At 36.7% G+C, this 12,324-nt stretch overlaps 1 protein-coding gene across 4 annotated transcripts in view; it reads left to right on the forward strand.

The window, feature by feature from the left end:
- LOC112058337 (mucin-5AC) overlaps nucleotides 1-12,324 on the forward strand; it is a 132,500-nt gene that overhangs the window by 106,380 nt on the left and 13,796 nt on the right. For 3 of the 4 annotated variants that reach the window (XM_052889333.1, XM_052889334.1, XM_052889335.1), the window contains 8 exons: nucleotides 834-1,012; nucleotides 1,181-1,507; nucleotides 1,807-7,816; nucleotides 8,270-8,404; nucleotides 9,293-9,555; nucleotides 10,663-10,792; nucleotides 11,222-11,368; nucleotides 11,767-11,886. In XM_052889333.1, coding sequence (XP_052745293.1) covers nucleotides 834-1,012; nucleotides 1,181-1,507; nucleotides 1,807-7,816; nucleotides 8,270-8,404; nucleotides 9,293-9,555; nucleotides 10,663-10,792; nucleotides 11,222-11,368; nucleotides 11,767-11,886 — 7,311 coding nt within the window. The remainder of the gene's footprint in view (nucleotides 1-833; nucleotides 1,013-1,180; nucleotides 1,508-1,806; nucleotides 7,817-8,269; nucleotides 8,405-9,292; nucleotides 9,556-10,662; nucleotides 10,793-11,221; nucleotides 11,369-11,766; nucleotides 11,887-12,324) is intronic. The other variant, XM_052889336.1, reaches the window with a different exon arrangement.

The raw sequence follows: 12,324 nt of genomic DNA on the forward strand, positions 1-12,324 counted from the left end.
ACGCAGCATCTTTGGTCCAATACACATCAGCCCGCACTAGAGCTGGATTGTATACGACCTAAAAATGTTCAGGAGTAGTGTCTACTTCTAAAGTAAGCTATTAAAAGTAGTCTGCTGATAATATGCAGCGTAGATATTGTAACATAGCAACGCGGATGTATTATCAGTTGTTGGAGCATTGTCTTGAAGCAATTTAGCGTCACGGTTAAGCACTGCTTTTACATAATGGTAGCCCAGTGACCATCCATGATATCACGTCAACGCAGCATTAAGGGAAATTTAAATTTTTCCTCCAGAACGGCCCTTTGCCAAGGTCCGAATCTTAGTGGAGACGCCCTTAGAGAGTTGTTCCAACCATCAATCTGCCTTCAGGCCCAATCAAACCGCCGCCGAGGTCCCTTTAAGAAGCCTACGGCTCTTAACGATCAGAAGAGCATTAGCAATCAATGCCTTTGTTCAAATGCTCTACTAAATTAAAGCATACAAAAATACAACTTAAATACTGTAAACACCAAATATGTCTAATAATGACTTTTACATATGATACATATTTTGTTTTTTTTTTAATTTGTAACATTAGTAGACTTACTAACATTATAACCATACTAGTAACACAGTGTATCTGTAGAAGCACAAATAAAATGGAAGATGGTAATGAATTAACTAACAGTTTATATGAAAATTGATTCATCTACTAAAAAACATTTAACATGGTTAAAAATAACAGCTCATTTCATACTAACTGTATAAATGTTAATAAATTTTATTTGAAATCATAAAATATATGTTTGTTTGGGAAAAAGCGTAATATAACAACGCGTTCAAACTTTCAGCTTTCAATACAAATGCCATAGTTTATGATAATTCACCATGGAGACCTGGAAGAGAAATCGACGTGGAACAACGATCAGCTGAAGATGAGAGGAAAATAAAAAATTTAGCCACAAGAATAATGTCTAACGGCGTTGAGGTTTTAGTTAAAGATAAGAGTGCTGAAGGAAAACAGGAGCAGGTAACGTTATTTTTAGAATCAATTATATTTGGAGAAAGAACTCATTTTGATTTGTACACAGGTAATTCTAGTTCTTTATTAAGCATATTTTTATTGTAACAATTTTGTTTAATTAAAACATTAATTATTAAATTAACTATTGCACTAAATTTTAATTTCTTTTCTCAGCGAAAACGTAAGTTTATGCACTTATCTCCACTGAAACCAACAAACAATGGGATTAGCTCGACGCCACCATTTAAGTCGTTACTGTCATCAGCCGTCGCCACTGTGGTCAATCGGCAAGAACTGAGTGCATTCTTTCCTCTTCATCATCTCATGCAGCATAATTACATCATCAAGACGTGTATGACTACTTACACGTACTTAACGACAGTAGTCCAAAACAAAAGGAGTGCTGTATCGACATTTGAAACTATAGTTTCAGTCGTTACTACAGAGTCACTTACGAATCTTTATGCCACTGACGTTTTAGCTGATATAAAGCCTACAAAAGTAAGATATACATTTTGGAACCCAACGTTACCCTCCTGGGTTCCAAGGCCCCCAACAACATGTACCTCGTTCCTTATGGAACTACGCAGATCACCAAGTAATACCATACCACCCCACTTTTGTAGTATTTTAGTTGCTTTTTAACTTTGTATCCCGTAATACATTTCCAAACACAGTGTTACTTTTATTGGAGTATAAGCAGATAATTTATGTTTCCTATAATATATGAATTTATGTTTTGTTTATATTTATATTTTATTACAAAGCACCACATTAACACAAATATTTTATGATTTCAGACAAAGTACATGGAAGTAAAAACCATTAAACCTTCAGCTTCTAATATGTATATAAATAATATTCCTAAGTTAGACAAGAGAATAGACAATGAAGAACACAACTTTGACTTAATACAACCATCTGAAATAAGTCAAGCTCCATGCACAACTTCGTGTACTTGCAGTCATACAAAGACGGAAACTTTAAAAACTAAGTACTCAAATGTGAAGCAATCCTTAAGTCCAACAACAGAGAAGTATCATACAAAAAATACTAAATATAGTGGTACAAAACTTGATGTACGACCAACACATAAAGAAATTCTTAACAATACGCAATATCGTCCCTATGAATATGAAACTGGTACACAAGCGGTTCTCTCGGATAAAATAGTAGAAAAATATACTCAAGTTACTGATTATTTAGATGATAAAGATACGAATTTAGTCGAAGCAAGCGATCTTTTAACTAATGAGCAAGCACCTCCTCTAAAAACTAACAAAGTTCTTGCAAATAAAACATCTGAAAATGTTAAACCAGAGAGACCAACAAAAGTAAACAAAAATAAATTTGTTATGGCAGAACTCATAAAGTTAGGTTCCTTGGGGATTAAAGGATTATCACAATTAGCACCAGTTATTGAAAAAATGACTGGAGGTTTTATGAAAAGACAGGAACCAAATAAAACTACGACAACTACAACAACGACCACAGTTAAGCCTTTAGCCAAAATAACTTCATACAATGCAAATAAAAGGATTGATGATGATGTAGAATCAAAACATGGCAACTTTCCAATTTATATTCCAGTTGACGATATGGAGACTTCTGAAACGAATGTATTTACAAATGCTACATTACAACAAAATTTCGCATGGGCGGCTGAACATATGAATTTAAAAAGCCACTTTGTAAGGCCTAAAATAGTTCATGAAAGTCCGTTAGTAAATGGAGGTATACCAATAAGTCCCGGTGAAATTATAACCGCTAACTCAGATGTAATTGTCGGAAAGCCTGCTGTGGGAGGACCTTTGACGTTAGCTGCTAGTGGCATAAAATTGCATAATCCTGTTCATCCACCACCCATTGATAATTTCGTTGCAAATAATGAACAATATGTGACAAAAGAAAAACCACCTATTCGTCAAAACGTTATTGTGACAAATGTAGATGACTCATTTGATTTAAGACCTCCTGAATTACCGAAGTTGAAATCAAAACCAAATAAAAATTCACTTCGGCCCCAAGAAATTTATTACAGTCCATCGGATTCCCGGATACCATCGTCTCGCTTACCAACTCTGTCACATACACATAATGATCCTAATAAATTTACAAACTTGAAAAAAAATAATGGCCTTGTACTAAACCATGGCAGACCAGCCTTTTTGGATTTCATACCATCTTTTGTTAAACCGGCAGATACTAGTCCAAAAGAACATCATAATAATTATGAACCAAATTTAGAAGATAAAGAAAATGACATACCTGATAATAATCCAAGCTCGTCTGAAATAGTTAACACAAAAATTATAACTGATGAAAAATATCAAATCGTTGAAAGTCCTGGTGACAATGTTAACCAACCGTTCCTTGTTGACATACAACCTTCTAAGGTAGCTAATGTGCTTATTCCTCATGGAAGTTCAACAGCACTAGTATTTGCTGGATCTTCTGAACCGCATAAAACAGGGGATTATATCGATGATCCTTTACCTTACCCTGAACCAGGATACTTTGGAAGTTTTAGTATCGATGCTCCACATATGACAAATGTTCACAATGTTGTTCCAAATAATAATGTTTTTATTGTTAAGCCTAACAATAATAATAATCAACCTACTGTTGATAAATACAAAAGTAATATGCCTTCATATCAAGATGTAGTAATGAAAAATGAGCACAAATTCAAATTGAGTGATAACAAACGGCCAAAAGATTTGAATAAATTACCTCCACCTACAAGCAATCAGGAATCTCATATCCAAGTCGGACCTAAAATAACTGCTTATAATCCAGAGCAGTACAATGCAGGTTTTGGAAATAACCGTCAACCTGTAGGTAATAATAAACATAAAGAAGAAAAAGAAGTAATAGACAAAGAGTATGAAAATTACCTGGCAGTACCACCACCTCCACCGAAACGACACTTTAATCACGAAAATCGCTACGATAAAAATAAACCTTTCCATCACCATTCATCATTACCAATTACTCAAACGAAGCCGGTACAAGACAGCAAAGTGTATTTAAATGTTCAACATCCAGTATCAAACCAACTACCTCCAAAAGTGACATCGGAAATTTATTTTGCTTCACAGTTACCAAATAGTCAGCCAACACCGACATATACGTTTAAACTTCCACAATCACCCGTTGTACATGCCAATACTTACTCAAGTTTGCCTAAAGTTAATAATCAACAACATGTAAAAGGCACTTCTAATTTTATTTCCAACTCTTACACTTCGTCTAATACTGTTGATACATCTTTGATTAATAGTAACCTTAAAGAAAATACTTATACGGTGACTTTGAATACGGCTACTAATGTAGCAGGTGATGGGAAAACGGGCCATGTTTTGGGATCAAGCATTACTGTACCAATTACGACTACTTCTGATAATGGGCAAATAAATGCAAATATACCAATCGGAACAAACTTTGCAATTAGAGTAGAAGATGATCCTGCAAAATATGAAAGTGTTGCGCTACATGGAAAGAGGCATCCCTCACTTAATTACAATGAACACATTCATATTCCATTTAATAATTTTGATAGTTTAACTGTTGAAAGTTCACACAAATCTACAATTAATTCAAGCCAATCAACTGGTAATAATAAAAGTAATTCCAAAGATAGGTACACAAACAATGCAGTGTACCCAACAATAACATCTTCTATTAACAGTCATGCTAACTTCCCTGTAATGAATGAAGACTTCAATTCACAAAATTCAAACCCTGTTTTCAATAATGAGGGTGATAAACATAAAGTACCTCTACAACAAAATATTTCAACTAACTCTCATGGGTGGTATTCCAGTATACTCAACGAAGAAAACATCAAAAATATTGTTGTAGAATCGACCACAAGAAAGCATATACCTTTAAATTACGATGGCATAAATGACAGTTTACCAGAATTTGGAGAAAAAATCGCTACAGTCGGAAAACCTCCAGCAGAATTCTGGAACAAAAATAATAAGCAACCTATCAATAACTTTGGTATCGGCAAACCATTCTCGAAACCAAAAGACGACCAGACATCTAATGTTTCAGCATTTACTATAAAGCCTAATTACATTCCATCTATGTATGGTGTACGACAACCAACATATGATATACCAGTGCGAGATAATAGCGAAGAAACAACCACAAGTAAGATTTTATCCAAAAAAACAACAAAACCAGTTTACGAAACGGCTGAAGAAATATATGATGGTCAAGATGACTTGGAAACTATTGGAGAAAGTGACGGTGAAGTCAGCTCAGAATCTATGAGTGTACCTTATGTGAGTACATCTAAAGAGAGTAAAAATATTACGAAAGATTTTTCTGCGGTTACGGTGTCATATAATATTACTTCGCCAAAAATAGACCACAATAATAAGAATAATAAAATTATTGGTTTTAATTCTGGAACTCAAACGGAAAAGCCTTTTACACCCTCTAATAAGACTAGATTCCAGTCAAATAGTATAAAGCCAGTTTATGAGAATATTAACATTTACATGAAACCAAGACCATTTACAGTTCATACGGCAATTCCGCTTGATCATCAACTGCAACAGCCACATTGGCAGATTAACCAACTAATGGAAAATGTAACCAATAATATGTCTTATGAAGATAACTTAGAATTGAATACAGGTGAAGAAATTAATGTGGCATCTACTGGTAAACCACTATATACCAGCTATACAGAACGTCCTGCAAAAATAAATAAAAATAAATCTCCTACAAAACAGCGTGATTCTATACTTTTAAATAGAACTAAATCTGTGAATGAATCAAACATAATTACATCTACTGTTCATATTATGGATAAAAAACCTTTAACTGTAGAGATTGATGACAAATCAACACCATCATTCACAATTTTGCCTCAAACTGATTTTAATATTACATCAAGTGAAATTGTAGATTTATCTCCTCCACCGCCTAATATGGATCAAAAATACAAGCCACCAAAATCAGACGAAATAATGGGCATGAGTCCACCTCCACCAAGAACATCGGCACCAAGATATCCACCGAGGGTAACTCAAACTCCTAGACCTGTTTTACCGATTAGAACGCCACCTCCTTATAGAACTTTACCACCAAGAACATTGCCTCCACGTCAGTCAACATCAAGACCTATAAGAAAACCTACTAATCGAGATGAGGTGTCAACTTACAGACCCATATATGAAATCACTAATAAAATTAAAAAACCCAACTTTAACTTTGATCAACCATCATCTGTTTTACTGCCGCCTCCAAGGGAGCTTTCATCACAAGTTATTTCATCAGAATATGTTCCAAAACCTACTTTAGTATTTAATTCCACCACCAATGTCATTTTCCCAACTCCTTTGTCGTCTAGCTGGTTGACTTCGTCAAACATAGGATTTTCTTCAAGCTTTAACTTTGCTCCAACATCTGTATACTTTCCGGAATCTGTATCACAATATCAAGATAAGCCCGATTTGGTATTTTTGCAAAATTCTGCAGAAAATGGTGATAATTCTTATGAGTATGAATCATCCAGCGAGAATATTGACATTAGTTATGAAAATCCAGTGACGGAAAAGAAAACACCAATTTTAAAACCAACGATCAAAACTTCTACCAAAAAACCTCCTACGAATGTAACAAAAATTTCTGCTACCAATGTGCTGCAATTCAATAATGATAGTGTTTTATCTGCGGATTCTAGTCAAGAAGATTCTAGTAACGAAAATGTTAAAGTAATAACTTTGGGAAATAAGAACCGCACTCGGAAACCTTATCCTATTCGCAATGATGACAAAAAATCAAGTACTAGCAAATTTAAACTACTATCCAAAGTGATACCTCATATTAAGCCATCAAGGATAATATCTCGGCCAGAAGTTTCATATCCACCAAGACTCAGTACTATAAAGAAAATTGTTCGGCCTTTACCTTCGAGGCCATTGGAAATATTCCCTTCAAGTATTATTGAAAGTTCTGAATCTATCATAGAAGAAGATTTTATAAGGCCAACTGAAGTTCTTAAGGACATGGAAATACCAACTTTAGTACCAGAAATCACGTCAATAATAGAAAAAACAATTACGTCTACTTTAACAATTAGCAAAGATTTAAATTCCATCAGGAACCCAACTCATCATGCTGGTAATGAAGTCAAAATATCTGATGATATTATACCAACAAAAACAGAATTTAAAACCACAGTTATCACTCTGACAAAGACACTATCGGAACCACCTCAAACTGTATCGAGCATTGGTTACTTTAATTTAACCCAGACATTAACTGTCACTCATACGGAGACAAGTCTAATGACCCATTCAGAAGGAGCAGTTACAGAAACTTTAATTCTTACTAACACACATACTTCAACGATAGTTGATGTAGTAACCGAAATATATACACAAGTACATCCAACTACAATTGTAGAAACAGTAACCAAGCATATACCTATACCTCAAGTTGAACCAACACCGGTTGTTACTTCAGCAACCAATACGAAGATTGCACTAGATGACGTAACCATGTCTTCGGAAGAAAGTGACAACTTCATTATAAGAGATAACGACGTAACTGAGAATATACAAAAAATAGATGAAGAAAAAGATAACGATACATTCTTTGTTGTAATGAATAAGTCACAGAATGGGGGTAAAGCACCACCTGTTAGCACAGATATTGAAACAGGTGACTATGACGTCACTAGAAACGAACAAGTCAATAATAATGGAGTGTCGCAAGTTTTGTTTGGGGAAATATTATTAGCAGGAACACCTTATCTAGAAACAATTAACGTTGGACGTCCGACGGGCAAGTATTTTACAGATACAATAATCAAAGGACCGACTATTTTTTATACATTGTTTGGCCTAGATTACGATGAACGAACCGTTAGAATATCCAAATTACTGCAATCCAATGCATTTATTAAGTTCAGTTTAAGATTTAAGTTTTCTTTGTTTGTAAGTTGCATAGCCAAATTTGGGCAAGTCCTTCCTAAAATGTTTTATAGATTTTAAATGATTTCAAGAAATTTTCAACATATATTTAAAAAAATATATATAACTGTGAATTCTTTATTTTTTGTTGTTGATTTTGATTTATTATAAAATAAAGGATGATTCGTCATTTAGTTTCTGTAACGCGCTGGGCCCAAAATAGTCGGTTTCTATTTTATATATTTTCTATTTCTTTCTTAGTCCATAGTAACTTATTGTCGTTACATCTTATATTATAATGCAATCTTGAATTTAATTTTTTCAGTTACCGGCTACGGAAAAGAATGCCAACCTGACTGTAAGGCTTCCAGAAACGAGAGGTGTCAAAGAATTGATGGTATCATGAAATGCGTGTGCAGACCTGGATTTGCGAGAATGTTCCCTGACAGACCCTGCAAACGTAAGATATTTAAAACTAATATATATATAACTTTTTATAATATCATTAAGGGCAAGTTGACCTTTGACTTTGATCGCACCTGATGTATTAGCTAATTTGGGACAGGTATTTAATTCTATAAATTTTCCCGCGCTTCTAATCCGGCGTTAAACCGGGAAGCTAAATCTTTTGACGTTATGCGACGCACGAGTATCTCCTGAAAAGAAATAGACAAAATGTCAACAAAAAGCGGCTCAAGCGGAAATATCGTTATCTCTTTCTTTGCGATGAGACGAAAGAGATGAGACTGGGTCTACTCCGTCGCTATTTGTCGACATTTGGTCTATTTCTCTTCACGAGACATTATGTCGGTAGTCGCAAGCTATGCCTATTGGTTAGCCACAAACACCAAACCTAAGGGCTCCCACACACGGGCCACCGGCCACAACCACAAAATGCTGCTACCGGCATATTTCCTGTAGTTTTCATACATTTTATATAGACTTGCCTCACACAGTTGACGCCGGTACCGCCACACGCTACAAACGTCGCTGCTTGCTTCTTGTGGCCTGGGCTGGAAACTCAAGGCCGACACAAAACGTTGTCACACGTCACAAGCCACTCGCGCGATTATGATACTAGATGTATGGGTTAAAAGTAGCAATCACCGACCACAAGTGACTGTCGCGCGCATCAGCTACTTTTGTGGCCCCTTCTTGCTTCTATTAGCGGCGTTTGTGGCTTCTGGCCCATGTGCGGCGACACTAATTCAAATTAAACAATATTCTAAATGGACAAATGAAATTTGTTGAAATCCTCAGCATTTCCAATTGGCGATGTTGCCAGGGAAAATAATTTAGACATAATTAATAATTATACTTTTTATACATAATGTGTTTGTGTTTCCAGCAACATACACATATTCAGCAAGACTAGCCCTCGGATCACAAGGAAATGAAAGACTAACTTTCCAGAAGAATCTATTAGATAATTCCAGCAAAGAGTATCACACTCTAGCAGTAGCCACTCATGAAGGAATCAACAGAATGATCATGCAATCAGACTTGAGAGATGTTTATCACGGTGTTCATATCACTGGTTTCCACCCTGTAGATATGAGAACTCCTAAAGGTGAAATTTATGAAGGTGTCATTAACGACTTCTATGTTCAGGTAAGAATATCACTATCAGCCTATTTTAAACGATCTTAGTAGTTAGAGCTACAAGCCACCACGCTGATCCAAAGTGAGTTGGCGTGATAATGTAGTGTTGATGGCAATGACTGAGGCCGACGACGCTTAGCGTTCTTTCAAAGACACTGAGGCTTACGCAATGTAAATTATTCCAAAGAAACTGGGGCTTAATGCAATGAAATATCAGGTTTATAAATCAGAAACTAAGAAGTTAACTTAATTCCTGTTCTACTAATACATTTTGAATTAAAACCCGGTATTTGATAGCCTGAAGAACTAGAACCCAGGGTCTTATGATCCGTACAGGATTATAATTGGACCTGGCAGTTGGATGAACAGGAAGGTCAGTAAACTCAGTATAAAAGTAGCTGCTGCTACAAAATGGCAGATTACATGTTCACAACTCCCTAAATATGGGCATCAAATGAAAGGACTGGACTCGTACATTAGAGTACACTATAAATTCATCATCATCATCATTAACAACCCATAATCGGCTCACTGTAGAGCATGAGTCTCCTCTCAGAATGAGAGGGTTTAGGCCTTAGTCCACCACGCTGACCAAATGTGGATTGGCAGACTTTACACACATAATAGAGAAAATTCTCAGGTATGCAGGTTTCCTCACGATGTCAGGCTGTAAACTATAAATTAAAAATGCAAATCCATTAAGGCTGCTAATAAAATGGAGGTTACATATTTTTTAAGGTTATTTATTGAGGAGTTATTTTTTTTTTATTCTTTACAAGTTAGCCCTTGACTACAATCTCACCTGATGTTAAGTGATAATGCAATCTAAGATGGAAGCGGACTAACTTGTTAGGAAAAGGATGAAAATCCACACTCCTTTCGGTTTCTACACGGTATCGTACCAGAACGCTAAATCGCTTGACGGTACGTCTTTGCCGGTACTAGCCACTGCCGAAGCCTCCTACCAGCCAGACCTGGGCCAATTAAGAAAAACTCAATCGGCCTACGGATCGAACCCAGGATCTCCGTCTTGTAAATCCACCGCGCATACCACTGCACCACGGCGGCCGTCATATAGAGGAGTTAGATTGTAACAAATCGTTTTATTTCTTCTAGCTCTCAGACAATGCTCACGAAAGCAGGCTCAAAGAGGTCATAGAGAAATATCTGAGGAACAACAACTACAGCCTCGGTGGAACAGAAGTCCACGCGGCGGACCAACTGATGGACAGATTAAATGTTAGCGGTATGTATTTCCACCTAAGCACCATTCGCACAAGAGTTTTTTAACGGACGTCAAAAAAGCGTTAAAAATTCAACAAAAAAATTTAAAATGCAATACTGCTCGAAAAAAAGCGTCGTTTTTTAAAAATGCTGTCGTGGCAACATAATATACTTGGATGCATTCCCAAGTTACTTCCTTGCATCTCTTGGTTGCACTTCCAATTTTGGGCGTTGGAAATAGACCTTCATTTAACTTCATACTATATTTGAACGCTTTTTTGACGTCCGTTAATAATACTCTCGTGCAAATGAGGGCTAAGCCCTTAATTGCAGTCTTTTAAAAATAGTGATCGTTGTATTGTCAAACTTTGAAGTCCGTTTGAATGTCCGTTTAAATGGATGTAGAGGAACCATATACATGATCAATCAATTTCTTACTCACGATTTCCAGATTTCGACGAATGCATCAGCACTCAGTTCCACGACTGTTCAGAGCATGCCAGATGTTTCAACCTCCGCGGCACTTACACCTGCAGCTGTTTGGAAGGCTTTGCTGATCTCAGTGTTAACACTTTGTATCCTGGAAGAATTTGCTCGTGTAAGTATATAAATACTAACAGAGGCCCGTTCGCCGTTCCCGTGGGAATATGGCGATTGGGGATAAACATAACCTATGACACGAATATCGTGGCTTTTTATTGGTAGAAGAAGCAGACCCCAGGATTCAACCGCGTACTTCCCGTTCCCTGTGGGATGTGGGAATACGGGGATAAAATATAGCCTATGACGTGGCTTTCTATTGGTAAACAAAATTTTAATTTAAGATTGATTACCCCCTACAATCGCACAAACTTTACCTCTTTATAATATTAGTATAAATAACCTATTTTTAGGATAGGAAAGAAATAAAACTCATATCTTCAATTACACATCTACCCTCAAATCTACTAAAAAATACGTTTTTCTTACTAAAAAAATTTACATCCCCAATTTCAGCTGACGCCGTAGGCTGTGCTGGTTGCAACTACCACGGCACGTGCTTCGAGCGCGAGAGTACAATGATCTGCGAATGCTTCAAGTGGTACGCAGGTAGAACGTGCCAGGTTAACCTTAAAGGTAAGTTTTGTCATGATCTTCATTATTCTTACCTTACCTTATCAGCCGATAGACGTCCACTTGTAGATATAGGCCTCTTGCATGGACCTCCAAGCAGAACGGTCTCGAGCCGCCAGCATCCAGTGGCTCCCTGCAACCCGCTTGATATCCTCGGTCCATCAAGTGGGGTCGACCAACACTACGCTATCCGGTGCGGGGTCGATGTCATTTCAGAACCTTGGGTCCTCAACGTCCATCGGCCTTCCTTTGTGGCCTGCCCATTGCCACTTCAGCTTCGCAACTCGCTGAGCTAAGTCAGTGTCTTTGGTTCGTCTGGTTTGGATCATCTCATTCCAGATTCAATCACGCAAAGAAACCCCACGCATAGCTCGCTCCATCGCCCGCTGAGTGACTTTGAGCCTCCTAATAAGGCCCATAGTCAGTCAGTCTTTATTATCA

The sequence above is a fragment of the Bicyclus anynana genome, chromosome 25 (genome assembly GCF_947172395.1).
Source record: "Bicyclus anynana chromosome 25, ilBicAnyn1.1, whole genome shotgun sequence".
Classification (NCBI taxonomy): domain Eukaryota; kingdom Metazoa; phylum Arthropoda; class Insecta; order Lepidoptera; family Nymphalidae; genus Bicyclus; species Bicyclus anynana.